The sequence below is a fragment of the Chelonia mydas genome, chromosome 9, assembly GCF_015237465.2.
Source record: "Chelonia mydas isolate rCheMyd1 chromosome 9, rCheMyd1.pri.v2, whole genome shotgun sequence".
Classification (NCBI taxonomy): domain Eukaryota; kingdom Metazoa; phylum Chordata; order Testudines; family Cheloniidae; genus Chelonia; species Chelonia mydas.
The window spans coordinates 100667393-100690748 of NC_057855.1; the positions used below are offsets into that span (position 1 = coordinate 100667393).

Genomic DNA, 23356 nt, shown 5'->3' on the forward strand with positions numbered 1-23356 from the left:
TGACAGGATCACTACGGTCTCCCCTCTAGGAGGGTTTGCTGGTCGCTAAGCTGACAAACCCTCTTCTAGTATAGACAAGGCCTAAGAGCGCCAGGAAAACATCACTGGCTGCAGCACTTAAACCCTGGGAGATCTGCAGACCAGCAGAGGTAAAAGCGCCATTAAAGGAGGTTGAGACCGTGCCAGAGGAAATGCTACTGTTGGATACACTTAATTAAAATGATAATGGAACGGGGCTCCTCAGGGACACATGCCTTGATAACAAAGCCTCTAGTGTCTGAGTAATTACCCAGGCCTCTGTCTCCCCCTAACACCAAACCCTCCCCAGAAAGCTTCTGGGAAAGAGCCCTGTCCAGTTTGCTGTGTGCACCTTCCCCAGGCATTCCACTGCACTGCTCCGGAGCGGCCACTTTCCAGCTGCCACAGGCACATGTGGACTGGGAAATAAAACAAGCATCGAAACAAGCCCCTGGAGGATCGAAGGAGCTGAATATTTAAAAAACCCTGGAGTTTAATAGTACAAAAGCCAACATTTAAAAACGACTCTATACAAGGAGCGAGTTAGGAACCATGGAACACTGCACTCGATTTACACAAACAGAAGAGAAAGGCAGCCCCCAGCCACATGGCCGGACAGAATAAATATAGCTGCACTATTTACATGGGGGCCTCCTGTCAGCCAAAGAAAGCAGCATTCCTGACACACAACAGCGTCAAAGGTAACATCCATCCAGGGGAAGGGAGGTTGGCAGACGACTGGCCTCGTCCCTATCCTCAGGTTGGTTTGGGATTTTAACATCCAGTTCATTAGGGTAAACAGAGAGGACCCAACTGGGCTTTGCCACATGACCTCATTTCAGAATCCATCTGACCAGGGCTTTGCATTCTTGCTCAGTTTGCCATTCTGTTCCATAGAAAGGAGGGGCCAGGAGGACAAGGGCCTTCAGGGAGTCCAGGCTGCACATGAGAATGCTCTGAACATCCTCAGTCTCAGACTGTAGCAGCTTCAGGGCTGGGATCTATCCCGGAGAAGTGCACAGACTTGCCCGCTGTGGAATGGGATTTATTTTCATTCTTCCCTTCTATGCTGTTCCGAATTCCATAGCCGAAATAGATAGCAAAGCCTGCAAGGGAATTTCAGCATTGGAATCAGTCCCCAGCAGCCCAAGAGCCACAGGAACTTGCCACCCAGCCCCAGCACACCCTCCCCAGAGCCCAGACAGGCTAAGGGCCTCTCGTGTCCTCCCCCAAGCGCTGCCTCCCTCTCCCCAGGAGAAACAGGCCTGTCCTAGTGCTCTAGTGAGCTGCAGGCAAGGCCCAAACCCCGTTTCTGGCGGGCTCTAGATAAAGTGGCCGCAGCAGGCAGATTAACGTCACCCGTTGCCAGCTGTTGACTCCAGAGGGCTCAGCTCTCAGCATCTCTCACACAGTGGCAAGACACTGCGGCACCCTGCTGCTTCTAGACGTCTCCACAGCGAGGTGTGAAAATCAGGGTGGAACAGGGCAACTGGGCCCCCGTCAGGCAGGGATGGAGTTCCTCTGCCAGGCCCAAGCCCATCACCAGGTGAATACTGGGGAGTCCAGCCCTTGTAAGGTCCCTCTTATGGGGCTTTTCATGAGGAGGGGAGGTGAAGAGCGAGAGTCCCTGCCTCTGGGCCAGGACACGATGCCCGGAGCGGTGTGTTCGCTTACCTATGACCATCCACACAGCAAACCGGGCCCAGGTTCCGGCACTCAGCTGCATCATGAGGTAAACGTTAACGAAGATGCTGAAGAGCGGAAGCAGCGGCAGGAAAGGCACCTGTGAGACAAGAGAGGCTGAGACACTGCTGCTGCGGAGAGGAGCACAGCAGGCAGACTGCCCTCCCCGTCCCCGTGCTTCCAGCCAAGGGGGGGCCACCCAGAGTATGTCGCAACCTGGAGACTGAGACCTGGGAACATTCGTTCTTTTGTCCAATTATCTGGCACCAAATCTCCGGGACCCCAGGCAGCTCTGACGGGCTGTCTCCGGGACCCCAGGCAGCTCTGACGGGCTGTCTCCGGGCCAGACGACCCTGGCTGCACCCACGGCCAAGTGCCAGCAGCAAATCCCTCTGTCCCCAGCAGAGGTTGCCACGGAACCGGCAGTGGTGGGAATCCAGCTCCCGGCTGTTACTCTTACTTTGAAAGTCAGCCGGGCGTTGCTCTGCGGCTGCCTCCAGACAATGACGGTGGAGAGCACAATAAGCACCAGAAGGACCATGCAGCCTACGATCCAGTCCACATTGCCCTCCAAAAGGTAGTCCATCCCCTGGGCCAGGAGCAGGCACAGGATGGTGATGCACAGAGCTGCAAGAAAGGAGAGGGATGTTGTGCTGTCCAAGCAAAATGGCTACTGCCGCACTCCCTGCTCCGATTCCAGCCACAGCCAGCAGGCACCAGCGTGGTCATAGCTGCCGGCCAGGTTTTATTCTCTAGGCTGCCTGCAGATCCCTAGAGACCAGCTGAAGAGCCTGGCCTCTTCTCTTACCCAGCTCCACGTGACTGGAGCCAGTTTCCTTCCAAATAAATGCACCCAGAAGCCCCGGGGTAATCAATAAGCACTTGCATAGCACTCTGCAAACACTAGCCCTCCGCCCCGGGCGACGGTCACTCTCCCATCTCCCCATGTCGTGGATGGGATGGGGAGTCAGGTATTTGTGCTACTCCTATAGGAGACTCCTGCTTAGACGGGAGCGCTGAGGGGCAGCTTCCCTAGTCCAGCAACAGAGTTACTGACACGCCTTCATTAAGGGGGTAACGCAGCACACCCAGGTGCACTGAACCTTTAGTGCGTCCCATTAGTTCCTGGCAGTCGGGGGAGACCTGCAGGGTTTCTCAGCTCTCCAATCCTTCCCCCATGCGCTCCACGTAGGATATGCCTGAGCAGTCCCAGCCTAACACAGACACCTCTAGCTCCACGCTGACGGCTCTGTCGAGCAGGTCTGCCTGTGAGCTTTCCCCAGGCACCACCATTCCAATCAGCACTCCAGGCTAGCTGCCCCCGAGCCCAGCAGGGGGCACACACCCTGGCCCAGTCACTCTACCCCACCCATGAACTCAGCAGGCCCCCCACCACATCTTGGGGACCCTACAGCAACCCAGCAGCCCGTCATGGCAGTGACACCCCGGGAGTTCTGCAGACACGTGCAGTGGCTGTGTGCTCACCCTGTGCTGAGCTCCGGGGCCACGCTGGAAAGCCAGAGCACGCACATGACACAGGATGCTCCTGTGTGGCTTTGGCAACAACCCTGCTCATTTCCTGCCTTTGCACACATCGCAGGCCTGGATTCTGTCTGAGACCCAATTAAATCAATCGCTGTCACTTCCTGTGCTCCTACCCGGCCGAGGCCAGGCGCGTCCTGGCGCACTTACCGAGGACCGCAGTGCTGACGTAGACAATTTTCCCTGACAAGCTGGTTGGAGTTTTGCTGCGGGGGTGGAAGAGGCACCTGCAGGTGAACCCCTCCTGCAGTGCAGCCTGGGAGTCACTGGCGGAGGGGTTCATGATCGCTTTCTCCTCCTCGTTTCCGTTCAGCTCCACCATCTCCAGGCCCTTTGGAGAGCTCAGCTGATCCAGCTGATACCTGAACCAAACCCCAAGTCAGTGGTGACCCAACAGCTGTCAAGCTGCCTCCAGAGCAGCAGCACAGATTCTGGAGCTTCCCTGCCAGGGCACTAGATTCTGAAAAGCCGTATCCAGGCCAAGACTGTCAATGTGCAGGCTGCAGCTGAGTCCGCTGCCAGCAGTGACCAGCTGGCCCAATGCAGCCTGGCGCCTTCATCAGGCTTGCTGTGTCCGGGCCCACACAGGGACTACATACCACAGTGTTCAAATGCTTCTGGATGTGATTTACCATTACCACCGACTGGGGTAGCTTTCACAAGGCTCGGGGCCTGGCCAGCCTGGCACAGGTGCTGGAACTAGGGGTGCTGGGGGTACTGCACATCCCCTGGCTTGAAGTGGTTTCCATCATATCCAGGATTTGCAGTTTGGGTCAATGGCTCTCAGCACCCCCACAACACACACTGTTCCAGCGCCCCGGCAGCTTGGTGACTGCTCAGGCTCTGCTCCATTGAGTCCCGAGTGAGGAGTCAACAGGGAAGGTCAGAGGGCGAGAGTGCAGGAGAGCTATATTCACAGGCTGCAAAGCTCAGGGTGCATGAGTGGCCTGTGATGTCAGCCAAGGTTCCCCTGCCCCTCCTTGTGGAGCTTCTAGAGCACAAAACACCTGGAGCCCTCCCCTCCTGCCCCGCCCCCACACACACACTGAGCATCCAAATGGGGGAAGGAAGGACAACCTCCACAGCCTGGCTAGGGCCAGACCCACGCCTGTCTCAGAACCAGCTCCTGCCATATACCCCCATGGAGATAGCTGCTGGCTCCCCAGGGCAGCTTCTCTCCAAGAGGCAAGAAATGGCTTTTCTGGGCAGGGGGCTTTGGGGGCAGGAAGCTCTGGCTGCAGCACACGCTCCCCAGCATGTGAACCAAGCGGCCCTGTTCAGAAGGCAGCTCACGCTCCAAGGGGCCGGCTGTAGGCAGACACCCACCTGAGAATCAGCACGCAAACAGAAACCAGCGAGTACGCCAGCAGAGTGCCGATCGACATGAGGTCCACCAGGTCCTTCAGCTCAAACATGAGCGCCATCAGAGCTGCAACATAACAGGTACAGCGTGGGAGAGCGAGCCCAGGGCTTGTGCTCGCTCTCCAACAGGCCACGTGAGCGGCCAAGCACAAGCAAGCATCTGCTTACCAGCAACGATGCCAGACACAACAGTGGCCACCAGGGGAGTCTTCGTCCGTGTGTTCACTCTGGAGAGGAACTTGAAAAGCAGTCCGTCCTCTGCCATGGCATAGATCACTCTGGGCATGGGGAACATGGAGCCCAACAAACTGCAGGGAGAAAGATTACACCAACACATTCAGTATTTGCCGCTTCGATCCAGACCTCTCGCCACCATGCCAGTCACTGTGTCCTTTTCAAAGGCAACGGGTAGTGAGATCAGCCCAGAAGGACCCTTCATCTCTTGTCTGGTCCCTTTAGATCACAGCTGGTACATTCTGATCTGACTCTTGGAGTTGGCGTAAATTCAGTGGAGAAACGTAGTGGATGCCCTGCTGATGGCCGGTGATAAACACACACACGACACGGGGGGCGGGGAGGAGGAGAAGAGAACACAGACGACCATGTTTGACAGTCAGCGGTGGGGCAGGGTTCTGTGGTCTCATGCTCCCCACTAGATTCCTCACTGAATGAGGCCAGATCGACACATGGCACTCAAAGCAGAGCAAGCGCTTCCCCACAACGGGTCGCACAGTCAAACTAAATCTGTTCCTAAGCCAACCCAGCTCAGCCAGTACAGTTCGGGCATGTAGACAAGGCAAGTTAACCAGAGCCACACAGATGTGACACGGAGCAGGAGGAGCCCCAGAAGCCATGGCCAGAACTTAGTGCTTTTGTTTCAGTTTATTTTGTTGCACTGATAAGAACAAGTTCTTACCATGAGCCATGTGAATGGAACTTCTAAGCACAGCTCTCAGCACATCAGAACCATGACAACAACTTAAAACAATGCCGCAAATGAAGAGGGGTGTGTGAGGAACTGGCCACAGGAGGGAGTTCCTTGGGGCTTTTCCTGAAGAGCAGATGGGCTGACAAGTACCACCCACCCCGAGAAACAGCCTGCATTGCATGGACGCCTGGTTTACATCCACGTGCCGTGGTAGCAGGCAGACAACAGGTTTTGGGGCTTCCATACTATTCAGATAAACAAATGGCTCAGACCCAGCGATTCTCATTTGCTAGGATCTGAAGCTGTAGAAGAGGCACAAATTATGCATTTCTGGTGGGCTTGGGCTATCTCAGAGCAAGTACACAGATGTCAGACAAAGGCCTCTGCTTTACATCGCTTGAATTCTGTTGCTGCGAGTTCCCACCACATGAGTTTCTCATTCTTCTGGCCATTGGCTGCATGGAGTCAGTGCAAACGGCATCAAGTGCCTGTCACTGGTGTCTTCCCAGGTCACTCGTGACCGGTTAGGAGATATTTGGACTCACGAGGTTCCTGGGGTGCTTGGCTCCTCAATGAGGGCATAGGCGCGTACTGGGCACACAAGGGTGAGCTGTCTGGGAGGGAACGTTCCTGTCTGAGGCTGGGCAAGGTTTTGCTTTTCACCCATATACACTAGAATACCAGTACATTTTGTGACTGCTGCTTATACTGGTTTAAAGCTACAATGGGTCTAGCAGAGATGTAAACAATTACTGCCATGTTGTGGAAGGAAATGAACCTCTCCCCTGGCCATCTAGCCCCCCGCACTTAAACACCATTAGCCAGACACCATCTCCACCATTTCCAGAGCCAGAACAAGATTTGGGGAAGCTGTTACTGGAGCAGGGTGCTGGACGAAGTCCCGAGTTCCTTACCTGGTTGAGAGTGCACAGAGAGATCCAACGGCTACAACGTAACGGGCAGGCTCCCAGCCCACATCTTTGAAGGCCTCGGGCAGGGGACTGTCCTTGTTCAGCAGGTAGTAAGGCACCATGAGGGTCAGGGCAGCAGAAACTCCAAAATATGCCACAAAGCAGATCAGGAGAGACACAATGATGCCAATGGGGATAGAACGCTGAGGATTCTTGGCCTCCTCCCCTGAAAGAGGAGCAGAGATGAGACCTGGAACACTAACATCTTCCCTCCCCTACACATCCACATGTGCTGTGCCACTGGAACTTGATAAATGGGCCTCAGAAACCCCATTGCCGCAGATGAGTGGAGATGAAGTCAGCTTCTGAAGAAGTTTAGCTTTGCTTTGAAAGCCCAGGAAGCTGGAGCCTTCCCAGTGTGCCCTAGTGTAGTGCTGTCTGCCTGAGCCTACCATAGCTCCAGGGCCTCCACTGCGGCTGCTGCTCTGAGCTTGGCTACACAGTGAAATTAGCAAGATGGGTCAGCTCCAGAACCTGGGGAGAACCCTAACGCTGCCAGTCATCAGGCTGATTTCACAGAGCTGCTGCGAGTGCGGGAAGCAGCAGCAGAGGCAGGCACTGGGGTTATTCCATGGGGCAGGACCCTGCAATGAAACGCAGCACGAGCCACAAGCCGACATGGAAGAGGGAGCATCCAAGCAGGCCAAAGGTACAACATCCTAGTATTAGAGTAACAGCCGTGTTAGTCTATATTCGCAAAAAGAAAAGGAGGACTTGTGGCACCTTAGAGACTAACCAATTTATTTGAGTATGAGCTTTCATGAGCTACAGCTCACTTCATCGGATGCATACTGGGGAAACTGCAGAAGACATTATATACACAGAGACCATGAAACAATACCTCCTCCCACCCCACTCTCCTGCTGGTAATAGCTTATCTAAAGTGATCATCAAGTTGGGCCACTTCCAGCACAAATCCAGGTTTTCTCACCCTCCGCCCCCCCCCACAAACTCACTCTCCTGCTGGTAATAGCCCATCAAAGTGATCACTCTTTTCACAATGTGTATGATAATCAAGGTGGGCCATTTCCTGCACAAATCCAGGTTGTGCTGGAAATGGCCCAACTTGATGATCACTTTAGATAAGCTATTACCAGCAGGAGAGTGGGGTGGGAGGAGGTATTGTTTCATGGTCTGTGTGTATATAATGTCTTCTGCAGTTTCCACAGTATGCATCCGATGAAGTGAGCTGTAGCTCACGAAAGCTCATGCTCAAATAAATTGGTTAGTCTCTAAGGTGCCACAAGGACTCCTTTTCTTTTTGCGAACATCCTAGTAGAAATCCCAGCACTCTCCCCTTCTCACAGCAGAACCAGTCAGGGCAGGGCTTATCACTAGGTGACTGCCCAGGGATGTCACCGTGGAGCCTCTGCTACAGCTAGTAGGTTTAGTGCTCTGACGAGGGACATCCAGTACGTTTTCCAAGCCCCATCTGCCAGGCCAGACAACGCTGCAGAGTGCTCAGAAAGGGGTGAACAGGCACAGTAGGACAGAGACTCCTGGGGCACGAGAACACCCTGCTTCTGACACTGCCGCGGTCTCGGTTCGGTTGGGTGCAGACATGGCGAGGGCTGCATTGAGATCCTGCCGGCTTGGGGCCTGGGGCCACGCAGTGAATCTCACTCGGAAGCCTGCTCACAGCATTTCCTGGCCGTGACGGGAGGAAGCCAAGGCTCCCTCTCGGCAAAGGGCACATTCTCAATGAACTCGGGGCTTAGAATAAGTTACTGTGGGCTGGGCCATCAACACCAGGAATCCCAGCCACAGTCCATACACTCGCCTCCATGGGCCTGCCACTCCTAGTAGCATTCCCAGGAGCCCGCACACATGGCAGTGAGAGCAGACTCTAGGCTCTGCACCAGAAAGCAGACGACACTTCAGGGAAAAGACTCCATCTGCCTGCCGGGTGTCTTGTCATTAAATGGTGCAGACTGTTTACAAGAACCAGTTTTCTAGGTGCAGGCTGGTGAAATCTCATTGTACCCACAGTGCCAATTACCACGGCTAAGTCCCCATGTTTGCAGAAAGGCTCATAAATCTGAGCATTTCCCAGATCAGGAAGTGAAGTCTCTGCTCTTGGCAGCACCCAAAGGCCTGCAACACTCCACCCTGGGCCATGCAGGGATCTCAGAGAGCTGATCCTTTGGCTTGGCAAGTGCAGCTGCCAACTGCCCGCCCACACCCAGAACCTATTTGGAAATTCTGCAACCAGAGATCACTGCACGGAAGTTGGTGACTCAGAGGGGGGGAATGTGGGGAAATACCACATCCCAAACTCCCGGAAGACAATGCGTAAGCAGCTGCTTTACCTGTTGTAGCGATGCAGTCAAATCCCACGAAGGCATAGAAGCATGTTGCAGCTCCAGCGAGGATCCCTTGAAATCCAAAAGGAACGAAACCCCCTGATCCCAGGGAGCCAATGCTGAAAGAGGAAAGACTGGTCATTGTTCTGGAGGAGTCTCCGTTAACATCTACCTCCTCTGCCTGCTGGAGACAGAGCTGAAAAGGCCCTGAGCAAATGCTACATGCAGGTTTCTCACACTGCATCCTGTGTAAGGCGTCCCTGCCATGGGAGCAGGTGTCTACAGTCACCATCAATATGCAGCTTAACAGCCTGCGACAGGCACAAACCAGACAGTGCAACTGTCAACTGCAGGGGAAGCTGCATGGCACACTCCCTGCCAAGGACAAATCCAGGGTAGGGCACAGCCCTTTGGAACCCGACTAGCTAGGGGACCACCAAGCAGCAGCCAGAGCGGGCATGGACAGCACAGCTCCCGAGGTAGGTACCAACTGTGGGCAAAAAGGTGGGCTGGGCTCCCGCTAGAGGGCAGAATTTGGGGAGTGGGATGTTCCACCTACCTAACGTCCTGGCTGGTGGCCATGGCTGAGTGGTTGTAATAGTCTTCTTCAGACAGCTGCCAGTTCTTGACGCTTCCCTTCACAAAACCAGAGATGATGACAAAGCAGAGAACCAGCAGGTTCACCGCAGTGAAGATTTTATTCACTAAGGCAGATTCGCTCACGCCAAATGCCAGCAAACCTGGAGAAGGAACACAAGAGGGGATAGGAGAGGCAGCGCCAGCCACACTCTCCCCACGATCAATGCCCCTGGGCCACACCCTCCCCTCAAACACTCCCCTGGGGCTAGCACCAGCCATGGCCTTCCCAAACTCGCCTGCCCATGCCACAAAGCTCATGTATCTTTACAGAGCTCTGGCACCTCTCACCTGTGAGCAGCAGGATCAGGAGCAGTGCGAAGAAATCTGGGTACTCGGCGAGCACACCCGGCACATGCAGGGAGGTGCTGTTCCTAAAGAAGACTGAGATGTGGTTGCCAATGATATTGTCAAAGGAAGAACTCCAGGCCCGGGCGACACTCGCCGTCCCTAGCAACCAAGAGCAAAGTTGCACGTTAACCAGAGAAGCCTCTGCCCCCCACCTCCTCCCAAGTGCATGTCAGAGCTGTGGAGACCCCCCCACCCCACCACGCAGCACAGGGAGCCCAGCTCTGCCACCGAGCACTGGGAGGATGCACGCCTGTGTCACGAGAGCCCTCTAGCACCGTCACCCCGGCATTGCTGTGCCTGAAGCTAAGAACTTGTGGGGCCTCCTCTGGGATCGCCATTCCTCACCGCACCACCCCTAAAGCCTTGGCTCATTGCACTGCTCTTTGGGCCTTGGCAACACCAAGGACTGCCTAGGCTGGGGTCACCAGAGAGGGGCTCCCAGCACTGTCTGGCCTGGCAGATGAACCCTGAACTCTGTCCCAAGACCCCTGTGCTCCAGATGTCTAATAAGCACAGCCACCTCGTGCACGGCCTCAGAGAGCCCCCACCCCGGGAGGGCTTGGCCAGACCCTCCATCCCAGCAGTGGTGCCTCCCCGTGATCAACAAGCTCAGGAAGTTCTCCCCTGCCCTCCACCCGCTGGAGTGTTCAGGGAGAGTCTGCCCCAGTTCACCCCAAGTTCCTCCTCTTCAGCAAGCCTGAGCAGCTTGGCCACCATTTCGTACCTATCACGTAGGACAGGATCAGGTTCCAACCAGTTGTGAAGGCCCAGATCTCTCCCACGGTGACGTAGCTGTAGAGATAGGCAGAGCCAGTTTTGGGAACCCGGGCCCCAAACTCCGCATAGCAAAGCCCAGCCAGCACAGAGGAGAGCGCAGCAACCAGGAAACAGACAACAATTGAGGGGCCGGCCTTTTCCTTGGCGACTTCCCCAGCTAGCACGTACACGCCTGCCCCCAGCGTGCTGCCGACCCCCAAGGCAATAAGGTCCAGGGTGGAGAGGCAGCGGGCCAGCCGGGAGTCCTCCACGCTGAGATCCACGATTCGGCGGCGGATCAGCTTCTTGCCAAAGCCAGTCACTGTTTTCTCAAACATTGTATCCACTCCCAGGAGGCGTCTGACTACTCAAAACCCCTGAAAGAAAAGGTCACTCCATTACCACAAGGAACGTTAAAGGTAGCAACAGTGTCAGCAAGACTAGACTGCAGAGATCTCAAGAGCCCGGAGCCAACCGGAGCCGTCCCTGCTGTAGGCGAGGCTAGCTGGAATTTTGCAGTGACCTCACTGCTGCATCCCTGGTGAAGACAAACTGTACGGGGAGACTTCGGCAAACCAGTAAAGTGCCTGACACCACTATGGCCTATTGCTAAAAGCAGCCAAGTCAGCAGGCTGTAAATTAGCCAAGTCAGCAGGCTTAGCTTAACCAAGGGGGGCAGGGGGTGGTTTGGGTGCCACAGAAAGGGCAGCTTGACCCCGCATCCTTCCTGATAAGGACTGTGTTGAAACTGCTGATGCATGCATCTTAGAAGAGCAGGATGTGCCCCAGGAATGTCTATTGGGGCCTCAAGGCTGCAAACTCTGGAAAAACCCACACCTGGTTAATCGATAATCAGAAGGAGCCTCTTGCTTGCCCATTGGAACTGCTTGCTTAACAAGTCTGCTTCAAGGGACATGTCATTCTATTACTAATGTATAAATAAGGGGGAAGTTTGAGGTAGGAGGACTCTTCAGGACTGGACTCTCTCTCTCTCTGGATGCAACTTGTGTTTCCCAGCGGCAGCTGCCGCTGTGCCACTCGAGAGCCACACTCAGCTTCGGTAATTATCGAGGGTTGGGGGTGTTTTACTAACCTCTTGCGGACGTGTGTGTAAGTGATTGAGACTAAGTACAGTTTAGCTTTAAGTGAAAGCACTCTTGTGTTGTCCTGTTTGTGCCACCATCTATCGGTCGGCCGGCCGGCCCTCCCCTGATTTATTTCCTGACACCACCTCGCACAGAGCAAAAGTTACCAAGAGCTTCGGGTTCAAAGAACCCCGAGGAACAGTCCTAGGCCCCACCAACGCCTGTCAACTGACCCCGCTAGCACAGGGCGCGACCTGGTCCACCACACTGATGAGCATCAGCCCTCCTTTCATGGTGCCCATCACCCGTTACCCTGCTTGGTGCCTATTCACCATCACTGGCCAAGGGTTGTGTGCCAGCGTTGTCTGCAGCCTAGCCCCCGCTGAATCAACTTCTGCCTTATTTGCTTTTCCCTGGTAGGAGGCACAAGCAAAGGACAGGCCCAGCAATTGTTTGTAGAAACCGGAGACTCCCCATGCAAGCACTGAACACTCCACATCCGTCAATATCTAAAGGCAGGTCTCATGACCGGTTAGCTGTCTGGTGCGTACTCCCACTCCGCTTGGCAGCTCAGACATCCCCTGGCCCAAATGTGACTGTTTGAATACTCTTATCGTGGCACCGTCTGTGGGTGTGGATGGCAGAGACCAGCACAGAGCGGAACGTTCTGCCAATGAAATGGGTAATCGGGTAAACTGGGCTGAGGCAACTTTCCCCTTGGCATTTACACTAAGCTCCTCTCCATGGTGCCTGGCCAGACTCTCAGCCCGTCTCAGCACAGCACCTGCACCCCAGACCAACCTCTCATACCAAGTCAAGGTCAGCGCTGCAGAGATTCCCAGCAAGCACTATGCTGATGATGCCAACAACCAGAAGAGCTGGTGCAGGAGCCCGGGAATAGGGACAGGGTCAGGAAAAGGACCTACAGTATATGGTGCAGGTCTGGAAAACTTCTCATGACCTTATATTGGACCCTCAAGCAACAACATGCCCTTCATCCAAGGATCTCCAAGGGCTTCATAATCACGCAGCCTCACAGAAGGGCAGGAGAACTCTGCACATCCACACAATCTGCTGAAATCCATGCTCACCTGATGCCCCATCTTGGTGGCTGGCCCCAAGCCCCAGGAGACTCCTGTGTGATGGAGATGGGTTACATGGGGCAGGAGAGCCACAGCGTTGATGGAACCCAGCAGGAAAAAGGGACTTTGAATTCACTTTTGGAATACTCTGCACGGTCTTTATGGCATTTCTAACATCATGCTGGAGTTAATGTAATTGGCCTGGCATATTTACAGTTGACATGTGAAAGTCTGGAAATGCCTCGCTTCAGCCACTGGGAAATTAATTTTATGAGCAGAGTTTTCATATTTCATTTCCTTTTGGAAAGAACGTAGTGTACACAGTGCCCAAAAGACCAGAATGGTGCCCCTCTCGGTCCTTACAACAAGCCCATTGCGACAGAGTCCATTTGCTGGACCTTCACTAACCATCTGAAATTCAACAAGGCAGAGCAGTTTTCAAATGCTAACATTTTGGCTGTTCAAACTCCAAAGCATTTTCCCCAAACCCCAGCAACATTCCACAAGTCACTGATGAAAGCACCGTTTTAAAATGAGATATTTGAAATGCAACCAAGTTTAGAGCCAGATTTTTCCCTTGCACAATTCAAGAACTGGCCAAACTAATCTTCAGAATGTGGTAACATGAGCTCTTTCTTACATGCCAAGTTTCAACACAAGGTACCAGACAAATACTTAATGGAAGAGTAAGACTCCAAAGCAAGGGATTTACACTGGATTCAGACATTAGCGACAGCAGAGCAAGCCAGGACAGTACAACTCTCTCTAATGCGTGAACAGAGCAGGAGAGACTTGCTTTTCCAAACCACGTCACCACAACCTGCAAGGCCAGCTTGGTAAAGGGAGATCTTGTCTATGCTACAGGTTACTTCGATATAACTTACCTCGCTCAGGGGTGTAAATAATCCACCTCCTGCACAACATAAATTACACCAATGTAAGCATCAGTGTAGACAGCGCTCTGTCAGCGGGAGAGCTTCTCCTGCCACCCTAGCCACTGCTTCTCACAGAGGCAGGAGTTATTTAACTGATGGGAGAGCTCTCGCCCAGTGGCTTAGAGCATCTCCACCACTATGGTCAGCCCTGTAGCGTAGATGTAGCCAGAGTTACAGCAGAGACCAACAATCTGCCGGAAGATGGTTACCACACCTTAGGTGCGGCTGCACCTAATTCCTAAATGAACCAGCACACTCAGAGCTTGCACTGGTTTTTTAAACCTAGCTTCCCATGACTCTTGATCCATTCTGCCTTGGAGAGCAGACACAGTTGCCTTTAACTCAGCTGTCACACAGGATGACATATTGCTCTCTCTAACAGAGCACAAACCAAATCATAGCAATTCCTCTCCACAGAACTCCAGGAGTACGAAGAGAGCTGTCCTGCTAAGATTCGGGGACAGCCAGATGCCAGGACATGCAGGCTTGTTCGTCCACCTGAGCACTGCAGCCCTTGGAGTGTAGGATCACTTGCTTCTTGGGAGGTATCGCTGGAATATGCAGGCACACAGATAGGATCCCCAGCAATTTCCAGACTGTCAGTTTAAGTAATGCTGATGAGGAATTACAGTAGTTGCTGATAGTGACCACCGGAATTCTAATTACAAAATCATTTCCACTATAACCAGCTGCTTTATCATGATCCAATTCTGGCAGCAATTGCTACTGGAGCTGAACTGTCCATGTTTGGCCTCTACCCAGTGGTGATTCTATTGCTGTGAAAGTGACGAACAACTGAGCCATCCAGCTGAAGAGTCTTTTCTAGATTTTAAACTCTGACCACCACCCACCTTACAGGAGCTAACGAACCCAGCTGAACTCAAACCTCAGGCCTGGCCTACATGTATCCCTTGTTGTCCAACTGCATGCGGCTAGCAGTGCCGGGCAGGTAGCTCCTGCACCTCCAAGCACAGCTCGTTAAGCGCTTCAGGGAACTCAAGCTTGGACGGTGAAGTCTGAAAACTGCAAAGATAGGAACTGCCAGAGTGGATCAGACCCAAGGTCCATCTACTCTAGTAGCCGGTTTCCAATCACCAATACCAGATATATCAGAGGAAGGAAGGTGTAAGAAGCCCTGCGGTAGGGAAATGCAGTATAACCTGTTCTCCGTGAAGGTCTCCCAATCCCTAACAGAGATGGGCTGAAGCCCTGAAGCAGGAGGTATTACACTCATAACAAAAGAAACACGGATAGGCCATCGATAAAACTCTGGACACTTCATGTCCTAGTACAGCAGTGAACGCAGATATGAGCTATAACAGTAAAATGCCGCAATCAGAGCCATTGCAAGGGAGGAATTCTCAACTCCATCGTGGCCGTTGAAAAGCTTTGCCCTTAGCCGTTCAGAAGCATATCCCAGCGAGCCAGGCTATCAGCATGACACCGGCAATCAATAATGAACGCGTAAAGCGGAGATGGGACAGAAGAACTAAAGATGGTGGCCTCGGCAATCGCAACGAAGTTCAGTTCAGACTACAATCCCAGGCACACCAGCTGTTAGCTGCCACTGCGGGGACCAGACAGAAAGAGTGAAAAATCAGGACGGGGATGAGGGGTAATAGGCACCTTTATAAGAAAGCCGTGAATATCAGGACTGCCCCAATAAAATCGGGACATGTGGTCGCCCTGGTCTCCACCAAACCAGGACGCATTAGCCCTATTTAAATACCTAGTACTTTGGTTTGTATTATTTTACATAAACTTCTGGGTTTATCTATTTTCAGCATCCATGAGCTGCCATCCACATTTCTCAAACAGCCATCTGAGTCAGACACGAAACAAACCTCAGCTCCAGCCTTCCAAAATTCACTGCCCAAGAAACAAATTGGCTGTTACCAGGTGGAGCCTACCAGCTGCAGTCATCAAGACCGCACGGATCTGCCAGGTACTGCACAGGACTCCAGTAGCACCTGTTTAGGGGGGGGAACAACAGCCACGTAGAATTAAACCGCACAGAAAACCATTCTCCACCCTCATGCTGCCTATAGGAACTAAGCAATGACAACATTGCAACAGTAAGGCTAAGTGCTTAGGAGGCCCCAGCGTGTTAGAATAGGAAGCTTTATAAGAATATACAAAACACACCAGGCAGACTCCCGCCTAACACAGTAAAACAGCAGCATTTCAAGGGACACACAACCTTCCTCTAGCAAAACTCACTTGGCCACAGCGCACACGTTTCTAGCTAGTCTGCCAAAGCTGGGCAGACATCTGTCTGAATAAAGACAGGTGGGCTTTAAAAAACTATTAAACCCCCATGAGAAACAGCTGCCTGCCAACTGGGACCCCAAGTTTTCTCCTCGGGACTAGGCAATGGAGAAGCACACCACCAGTCTTCAGGGTGCCAGTACTTGTAGAAGAGAGCAGCTGGGAGAGCATCAGAAGCCTGGGTATGCCTAGGTGTGTTTTGAGAGGCAAGTCAGTAGCGTCAATGCTAAATCCGAGTGCAAGATGCGAACACCGACAGCGCTGAGGAGCGAGAGCACTCCCTGGTGGTAAATGCTGCACAGCGCGTGTGAGCCGCTATCTCCAGGCTCTGAAGAGCCAGACTGAAACAGAAGGAGGGGAGAGAATCAAGGCAGGCAAGAGTCTGGGAAAAAGGGAGAGGTGCTCCCGTTAATTGTGCCATTCACCACGAGCCTCCAGATAAACCAGAATGCAGAGAAAGTGCAGCAGTAATGGAAGCATATTTTAGAGACAATTTGATTTACTCAAGCTACTGGCCCAAAAGCGCTCAATTGTAAAGAGTACCTGGCATGGAGCTGCTCCTAAAGCTGTTATTTACACAACACCTGTGGTGTGTGGGGGCAATTCCCATGGGCACCCAGCTCCCTCGCCCCGCAAAGGGGCTAGTGGCGCAGACTGAAAGCATCCCATGCAATGTTGCCAATTTGAAAAGGCTACAAATCAAGTGCTATCACTTCAGCATATTTCAGCTGATCCTTCCAAGTCTCGTTCTTGTCTACAGAAAACCAATAATTTCCTTTCTGTGGGAGGTGGGAGGAAAGGAGATGACCCCGTTTGCTCCTTCCGCTGCCTCAGTGCCCTCAGGTTCCACAACCAAACCAATCAGGAGCGGACGGTCTCCTCTGAATCCTACGCAGCCTAGCCTAGCTCGCATTCTGAAAGGGGCAGCCTGGAGCGAGCGAGCACATCCAGCAGCAACTGACAGGAGCCAGAGCCATGCTCATGTGCTCCGTTGCCAGCCGCTCTCCTCCAGAGGAGCATTCCTGGTCCTCATTGCCACGCAGGTTTGGTACTGGAATGCCAGAAAGCCAGCCAAGGGAAACGGACATGGCAGACACTGTACCGACTCCGAAGGCCCCGGAAGTTTTCAGTGTTTGCTCGACACCCACGACTGCCTGGGGTGCCACCTTGTCATTGCTCCTGACAGAACTGCCTATGTGGAAGTCATGCTGAACGCAACCACCACTGTGAGCTCAACCCAAAGCCGAGGTTAGGGCGTGAGTGACGCACTCAACAGCTTATGCTCAAATAAATTGGTTAGTCTCTAAGGTGCCACAAGCACTCAGAGTGATTCGTGGACGAACAGACAGGCAGGAATGGCCAGCCTGGAGCAGTGTCAAAGGCTACGACTGCTACTCTGTACAGAGGCATATCGGACAGAGGGAACAAGGCCAGGCAGCCAACACTGGAGGGTGAGGAAGGAGGCCAGGCTTTGCTCACACCCAGCCGTTTCACTGCTTTGTCCCCAGTTGCAGCAGGACCCCCACAAGCCGCTATCCTAATATGCTTGTAGCTATCAGGGATTTTCATACTGGTCTAGTTTTTCCCTGGTAACACAGCAATAAATCACATAATAAATGAGCACAGCTCCCCAGTCCAATGCCCACGACTCAGTTCTGCCTCCTTCTGAATTTGTGATGCTGTCTGGCAACGCCAGCCGTGCCGGAGCATGACTGGGGGAACAGCGAGGGAATCCTAGCCCGGCAGGAGTCAGATGAAGCTAGAATTTCTTATGCCTCAGAATGTGTCAAGACAGAGCAAGAGATTTGAAGCGTGGCCGTTTCTTTTTTCTATGAAGAGGGAGAAGCTACCATGGCTCTCAGCCTTCCCAGGCTGCTGTGCCCCTTTCAGGAGCTGGATTGGTCTTGTGTACCCCCAAGTTACACTCGCTTAGGAACGACCGGAGTACAAAATCCGACAAACGTACAGAAGCGTCACAGCGCCCTGCTACCGGAAAATGGGCCCTCTCTCATTTTACCCTATAACGAGACAATGAAGCAACCGGGGCAGAAGCCTTGTGGGTGCATTTCCGTGTGTAATCACACACCCGCAGCACAGACGGGGCATGGTGAGACATCTCAGCTCGCAGTGACTTCGCTCCTGCTTTCTAAGTGGCCTCCTGTAAACCGAGGCCAGTCTCCAGCGGCTCGCGGCCCCGGCAGAGCTCCGCGGCCCCGGGGACACGCTCCCCTCCCGGCCCGGGGAGTCCGGCCGAGACGCCGAGGGAAGGGCAGGAGCGGGCGCGGCCAGGGGACTCGGAGCCGCCGGGACTCGCCCGCCCCAGGAAGTTTCCGCGCGAAGGGCCCAGACCCCGGGAGCCGGAGCCCCAGGCGCGGCCGGGAGCGGAGGCGGATCCTCCCGCCAGCGCGCGGGCCCGGCGCCGAGCCCGGCACCCGGCGCCTCCCGGCTCCGGAACCGGGGCGGGGACCGGACGCGCGCCCGGCGGTGCCCCCCCAGTGCCCCCCCCCGCACCTCGCTCCCTCCCACCCCCCCGCACCCCGCCTCCCCTCGCACCCCGCTCCCTCCCACCCCCCCCGCACCTCGCTCCCTCCCACCCCCCATGGCCCCGGCCGCCCCCCCCCCGCACCTCGCTCCCTCCCACCCCCCATTGCCCCAGCCCGCCCCCCCCCGCACCTCGCTCCCTCCCACCCCCCATTGCCCCAGCCCGCCCCCCCCGCACCTCTCTCCCTCCCACCCCCCCCGCACCTCCCCCCGCACCTCGCCTCCCCTCGCCCGCCCCCCCCCGCACCTCGCTCCCTCCCACCCCCCATTGCCCCCGCCCGCTCCCCCCGCACCTCGCTCCCCCCGCGCCTCGCTCCCTCCCACCCCCCATTGCCCCCGCCCGCTCCCCCCGCACCTCGCTCCCCCCCGCACCTCGCTCCCTCCCACCCCCCATGGCCCCCGCCCGCTCCCCCCGCACCTTGCTCCCTCCCACCCCCCATTGCCCCCGCCCGCTCCCCCCGCACCTCGCTCCCTCCCACCCCCCATGGCCCCGGCCGCCCCCCCCCGCACCTCGCTCCCTCCCACCCCCCATTGCCCCAGCCCGCCCCCCCCGCACCTCGCTCCCTCCCACCCCCCATTGCCCCAGCCCGCCCCCCCCGCACCTCGCTCCCTCCCACCCCCCCCGCACCTCGCCTCCCCTCGCCCGCCCCCCCCCGCACCTCGCTCCCTCCCACCCCCCATTGCCCCCGCCCGCTCCCCCCGCACCTCGCTCCCTCCCACCCCCCATTGCCCCCGCCCGCTCCCCCCGCACCTCGCTCCCCCCGCGCCTCGCTCCCTCCCACCCCCCATTGCCCCCACCCGCTCCCCCCGCACCTCGCTCCCCCCGCTGCCCCCGCACCTCGCTCCCCCCGCACCTCCTCCGTTCTCTCCGCACCTCGCCCCGCACCCGGTGCCCCCCCGCCCCGCCCGGTCCCGGTCCCGCTCCCAGTGCCCCGCGTGCGGCCCGGCCCGGCTGATGTAACCGCGAGCCCCGCTTGCGCGATCGCCGCCGGCAGCCCCACGCCGGCCCGGCCCCACTCACCAGGCGCGTCCCGCCCCGGCCCGCTCCGCAGCGAATGAACAGCGAGCGCGCGGGAAGCGGCCGCTTTTCACCAGGGGCAGGAAGGGGGCGGGGCCAGAAAGCCCCGCCCCCTTGTCGGCCCCGCCCCCACGCCTGCCCGCGGGGGGGCGGCTCGGCGCAGGGACCGGGCAGGGTGCAGGGAGCGGGGCCCCGCGCAGGGACCGGACCGGGCAGGGCGCAGGGCCCAGCGCAGGGACCGGACCGGGCAGGGCGCAGGGAGGGGGACGCCGCGCAGGGACCGGACCGGGCAGGGCGCAGGGAGGGGGGCCCCGCGCAGGGACCGGGCAGGGCGCAGGGAGGGGGGCCCCGCGCAGGGACCGGACCGGGCAGGGCGCAGGGAGGGGGCCCCGCGCAGGGACCGGGCAGGGCGCAGGGAGGGGGGCCCCGCGCAGGGACCGGACCGGGCAGGGCGCAGGGAGCGGGGCCCCGCACAGGGACCGGACCGGGCAGGGCGCAGGGAGCGGGGCCCCGCGCAGGGACCGGACCGGGCAGGGCGCAGGGAGGGGGGCCCCGCGCAGGGACCGGGCAGGGCGCAGGGAGGGGGGCCCCGCGCAGGGACCGGACCGGGCAGGGCGCAGGGAGGGGGCCCCGCGCAGGGACCGGGCAGGGCGCAGGGAGGGGGCCCCGCGCAGGGACCGGACCGGGCAGGGCGCAGGGAGCGGGGCCCCGCGCAGGGACCGGACCGGGCAGGGCGCAGGGAGCGGGGCCCCGCACAGGGACCGGACCGGGCAGGGCGCAGGGCCCAGCGCAGGGACCGGACCGGGCAGGGCGCAGGGAGGGGGACCCCGCGCAGGGACCGGACCGGGCAGGGCGCAGGGAGCGGGGCCCCGCACAGGGACCGGACCGGGCAGGGGCTGGACAGGGCGCAGGAAGGGGGGCCCGCACAGGATGGGGGCCCTGCGCAGGGACCTGACCGGGCAGGGTGCAGGAAGGGGGGCCCCGCAGGATGGGGTAGGGCAGGGCACAGGGCTGAGGAGTGAGACGTGAGGGCAAAGGTGGGCTGTACGTTTTCATCAGCAAGGCGATTTGGCGCTAACTCTCGGCCCATATATTAAACACCAATAAACATCAGTGTGGGACTTTGATGATTTATAAATCATAATTTGAAATCATTAGGTCAGCCAACATCACTGAAATGAACGTGCCAACGCTGTCATAACAAAGAGCGGTGTGAGGAAGCCAGTCTTCATTCATACTTTTCAAACCTTGGATGAAAAAAAGAACAGGAGGACTTGTGGCACCTTAGAGACCAACCCATTTATTTGAGCATAAGCTTTTGTGAGCTACAGCTCACTTCATCGGATGCTGTAGCTCATGAAAGCTTATGCTCAAATAAATGGGTTAGTCTCTAAGGTGCCACAAGACCTCCTTTTCTTTTTGCGAATACAGACTAACACGGCTGCTACTCTGAAACCTAGGATGCTTTTTCAAGTACAAGCATTTTCTCATATCTATGCTTTTACAGTGCGTATGAATGTTTTGATGTAATTTTCCAACCAGCGCTGCCCCTGCACTCACACCGGGGCTCTGGCTGCGCACTGTAGGACTCTCCCTGTGCCTCACCTCTGCCCCTCCAGTGCAGTTTGGCCCTGTGAGCCCCTTATAGCAGCGAGAGCACTAGCGCTGCACATCTTTACCCCCAGACTGGGTCAGACCCATGGTCCATCTAGCCCCGTGTCTTGTCATCCAACAGTGGCCAGTGCCAGGCACTTCAGAGGGAATGATCAGAACAGGGCAGTTATCACAAGATCCATCCCATGTCGTCCAAGCCCAGCTTCTGGCAGTCAGAGGCTAGGCACACACAGACCATGGGATTGCATCCCTGACCCCTGGCTATTAGCCCTCGATGGACCTGTCCTCCATGAGCTTATCTAGATCTTTTCTGAAGCCCATTACAGTCTTAGCCTTCACCACGTCCTCTGGCAATGAGTTCCAGAGACTGACTGTGCTTTGAGGGAAGAAGTACTTCCCAAGGTTTGTTTTAAACTTGCTGCCTGTTAAACGAAAGCCTTGAGACATAGAATATCAGGGTTGGAAGGGACCTCAGGAGGTCATCTAGTCCAACCCCCTCCTCAAAGCAGGACCAATCCCCAACTAAATCATCCCAGCCAGGGCTTTGTCAAGCCAGGCCTTAAAAACCTCTAAGGAAGGAGATTCCACCAGCTCCCTAGGGAACCCATTCCAGGGTTCACCACCCTCCTAGTGAAAATTTTTTTCCTAATATCCAACCTAAACCTCCCCCACGGCAACTTGAGACCATTGCTCCTCATTCTGTCAGACCAGCATAGACCAGTTCAGAACTACACTTCCCAGAATGCTGTGTGCTGCCACCGATGCAAGCCGTCCCGTGGTGTCATCATCTCCTTCTGCTCCCGCAGCTCAGATGTAAAGTGCAGCAGGAGGCAGCGAGCCGCCCTTTTGCTGGGCGCGCGGTCGGCTCACTCAAACTACCTCGCCCAGGACTGCGATATCCCGTGTGCTGGAGTCAAGCTGCCGTCGGCCTGCTCCAGAGTTCCTCACTCACCTGGCTCCAGGGAAGTGGATTCACTACAAGCAGCGGTTCTCAAACTGTGGATCGTGACCCCATTTTAATGGGGCTGGCCTAAGACTTGCTGGGGCCTGGGGCTGAAGCCAAAGCCTGAGCCCTAATGCCTTGGGAGGCAGGGCTCAGGCTTTCGTTTCAGCCCCGAGGGGCAGGGCTCACATTACAGGCCCCCCACTTGAGGCTGAAGCCCTTGGACTTAGCCTTTGCCCCTCACCCTCCCACCCCGGGGCAACAGGGCAGGCATTGGTTCCCACTCCTGGGGTCTTGTAGTAATTTTTGTTGTCAGAAGGAGGTCGCAGTGCACTGAAGTTTGAGAACCGCTGCACGACAGCGATGGAAGAACCCCTTCCATTGCTGTGTAAGTGTCTAGACTACAGTGTTTCTAGTGCAGGCACACACAGGCTTTCGGGTTCCCACCACGGCTACCCCAACTCAACTGCTGTTTGAACAGCATGTGTGCACAACATAGGCCTCCAGGCCAGCCCCAATCACACCCTTCTGGCCAGGGGCCCAGCCACTTTCCATCGCTCAGGAGCCAGCTCCAGGAAGCAGAGACAGTAAAACCTGCTGAGAACCCTCTGCTCTACCCCAGGGCAGAGCTGAGTCACAGGGAAGGGAAGCAAAAGTGACCCACCCTTAACTGCAGACCTCTTCCCACACAGCTGGAGGTGGGTTGCTGCTGGGCTCCGGGCTCCGTCACCAGAGGGACAGAAACAGCCACTTCCTCCCGCGTTGGCTGAGATACAGAGGGACAAGCAGACGCTGTCCCAGAGTCACTCCCTGCGGCTCAGAAGGAAGTGTCCCAGAGTCACTCCCTGCTGCTCAGAAGGAAGGAAACCTGCCTAGGCCGGGGAAAACCACAACTACGGCTTATCGCCAGCCCCGCCCCACTGCATCAGCACCATGTGTTCCCATGCTCGAGAGCCCGGAAACACCTCGGCTGCCTGGATCTCAGCAAGGGGGGGCCTCTAACACTCCTGCTGCACCTATGCTAACGCCCTTGGCAGCCTGTGTCCTCTGAGGCTGGCGGGGAGGGAGGCCCCTTTATTACTGTAGCTAACGAAAAGCACTCTCTCAAGCAATGCCCGCAGGACGAGGCAGCACTGCTCAGCCCAGAAATACATCTGGGGCAATGTGCCCATGCCAGGCCTGAGAAACATTCCAGTCTCCGCCCCTTGGTGCGAGCTGGTGCTCAGGGCCCCTCAGGTAGCCAGAGCACAAGTTCCTTGTCCTTCAGCAGGGCACCTCTGGCAGGGATCATGGGCTGGAGGGGGGCAGGTTTACCTGCCA

The 23356-nt window shown here is 56.4% G+C and overlaps 1 protein-coding gene across 3 annotated transcripts; it reads right to left on the bottom strand.

The window, feature by feature from the left end:
- Nucleotides 1-493: 493 nt before the first annotated feature.
- Nucleotides 494-22932, bottom strand: SLC7A3 (solute carrier family 7 member 3). Of its 3 annotated transcripts, none has more exons than XM_037908685.2 (12): nucleotides 22701-22932; nucleotides 10519-10927; nucleotides 9735-9893; nucleotides 9367-9547; nucleotides 8814-8926; nucleotides 6448-6670; nucleotides 4774-4913; nucleotides 4570-4672; nucleotides 3394-3605; nucleotides 2162-2328; nucleotides 1693-1801; nucleotides 494-1124 (listed from the first exon to the last, which is right to left on the bottom strand). In XM_037908685.2, exons 2-12 carry the CDS (start codon nucleotides 10886-10888, stop codon nucleotides 991-993), a joined length of 1911 nt encoding a protein of 636 aa, XP_037764613.1. In that variant the 5' UTR covers nucleotides 10889-10927; nucleotides 22701-22932; the 3' UTR covers nucleotides 494-990. The 3 variants fall into 3 exon arrangements, with proteins under 3 accessions (XP_037764613.1, XP_037764612.1, XP_037764614.1); XM_037908684.2 differs by lacking the exon at nucleotides 22701-22932 and adding an exon at nucleotides 19483-19571; XM_037908686.2 differs by lacking the exon at nucleotides 22701-22932 and adding an exon at nucleotides 12727-13124.
- Between the last annotated feature and the right edge of the window lie 424 nt (nucleotides 22933-23356).

Coding starts and splice junctions, on each gene's coding strand:
- SLC7A3 (XM_037908685.2), bottom strand. CDS start 10,888: ATGTTTGAGAAAACAGTGACTGGCTTTGGCAAGAAGCTGATCCGCCGC. Junction 1,802..2,161: donor ACGCCCGGCTGACTTTCAAA/GTAAGAGTAACA, acceptor CTTGTCTCACAG/GTGCCTTTCCTGCCGCTGCT. Junction 1,125..1,692: donor TGCTGTGTGGATGGTCATAG/GTAAGCGAACAC, acceptor ATTCCCTTGCAG/GCTTTGCTATCTATTTCGGC.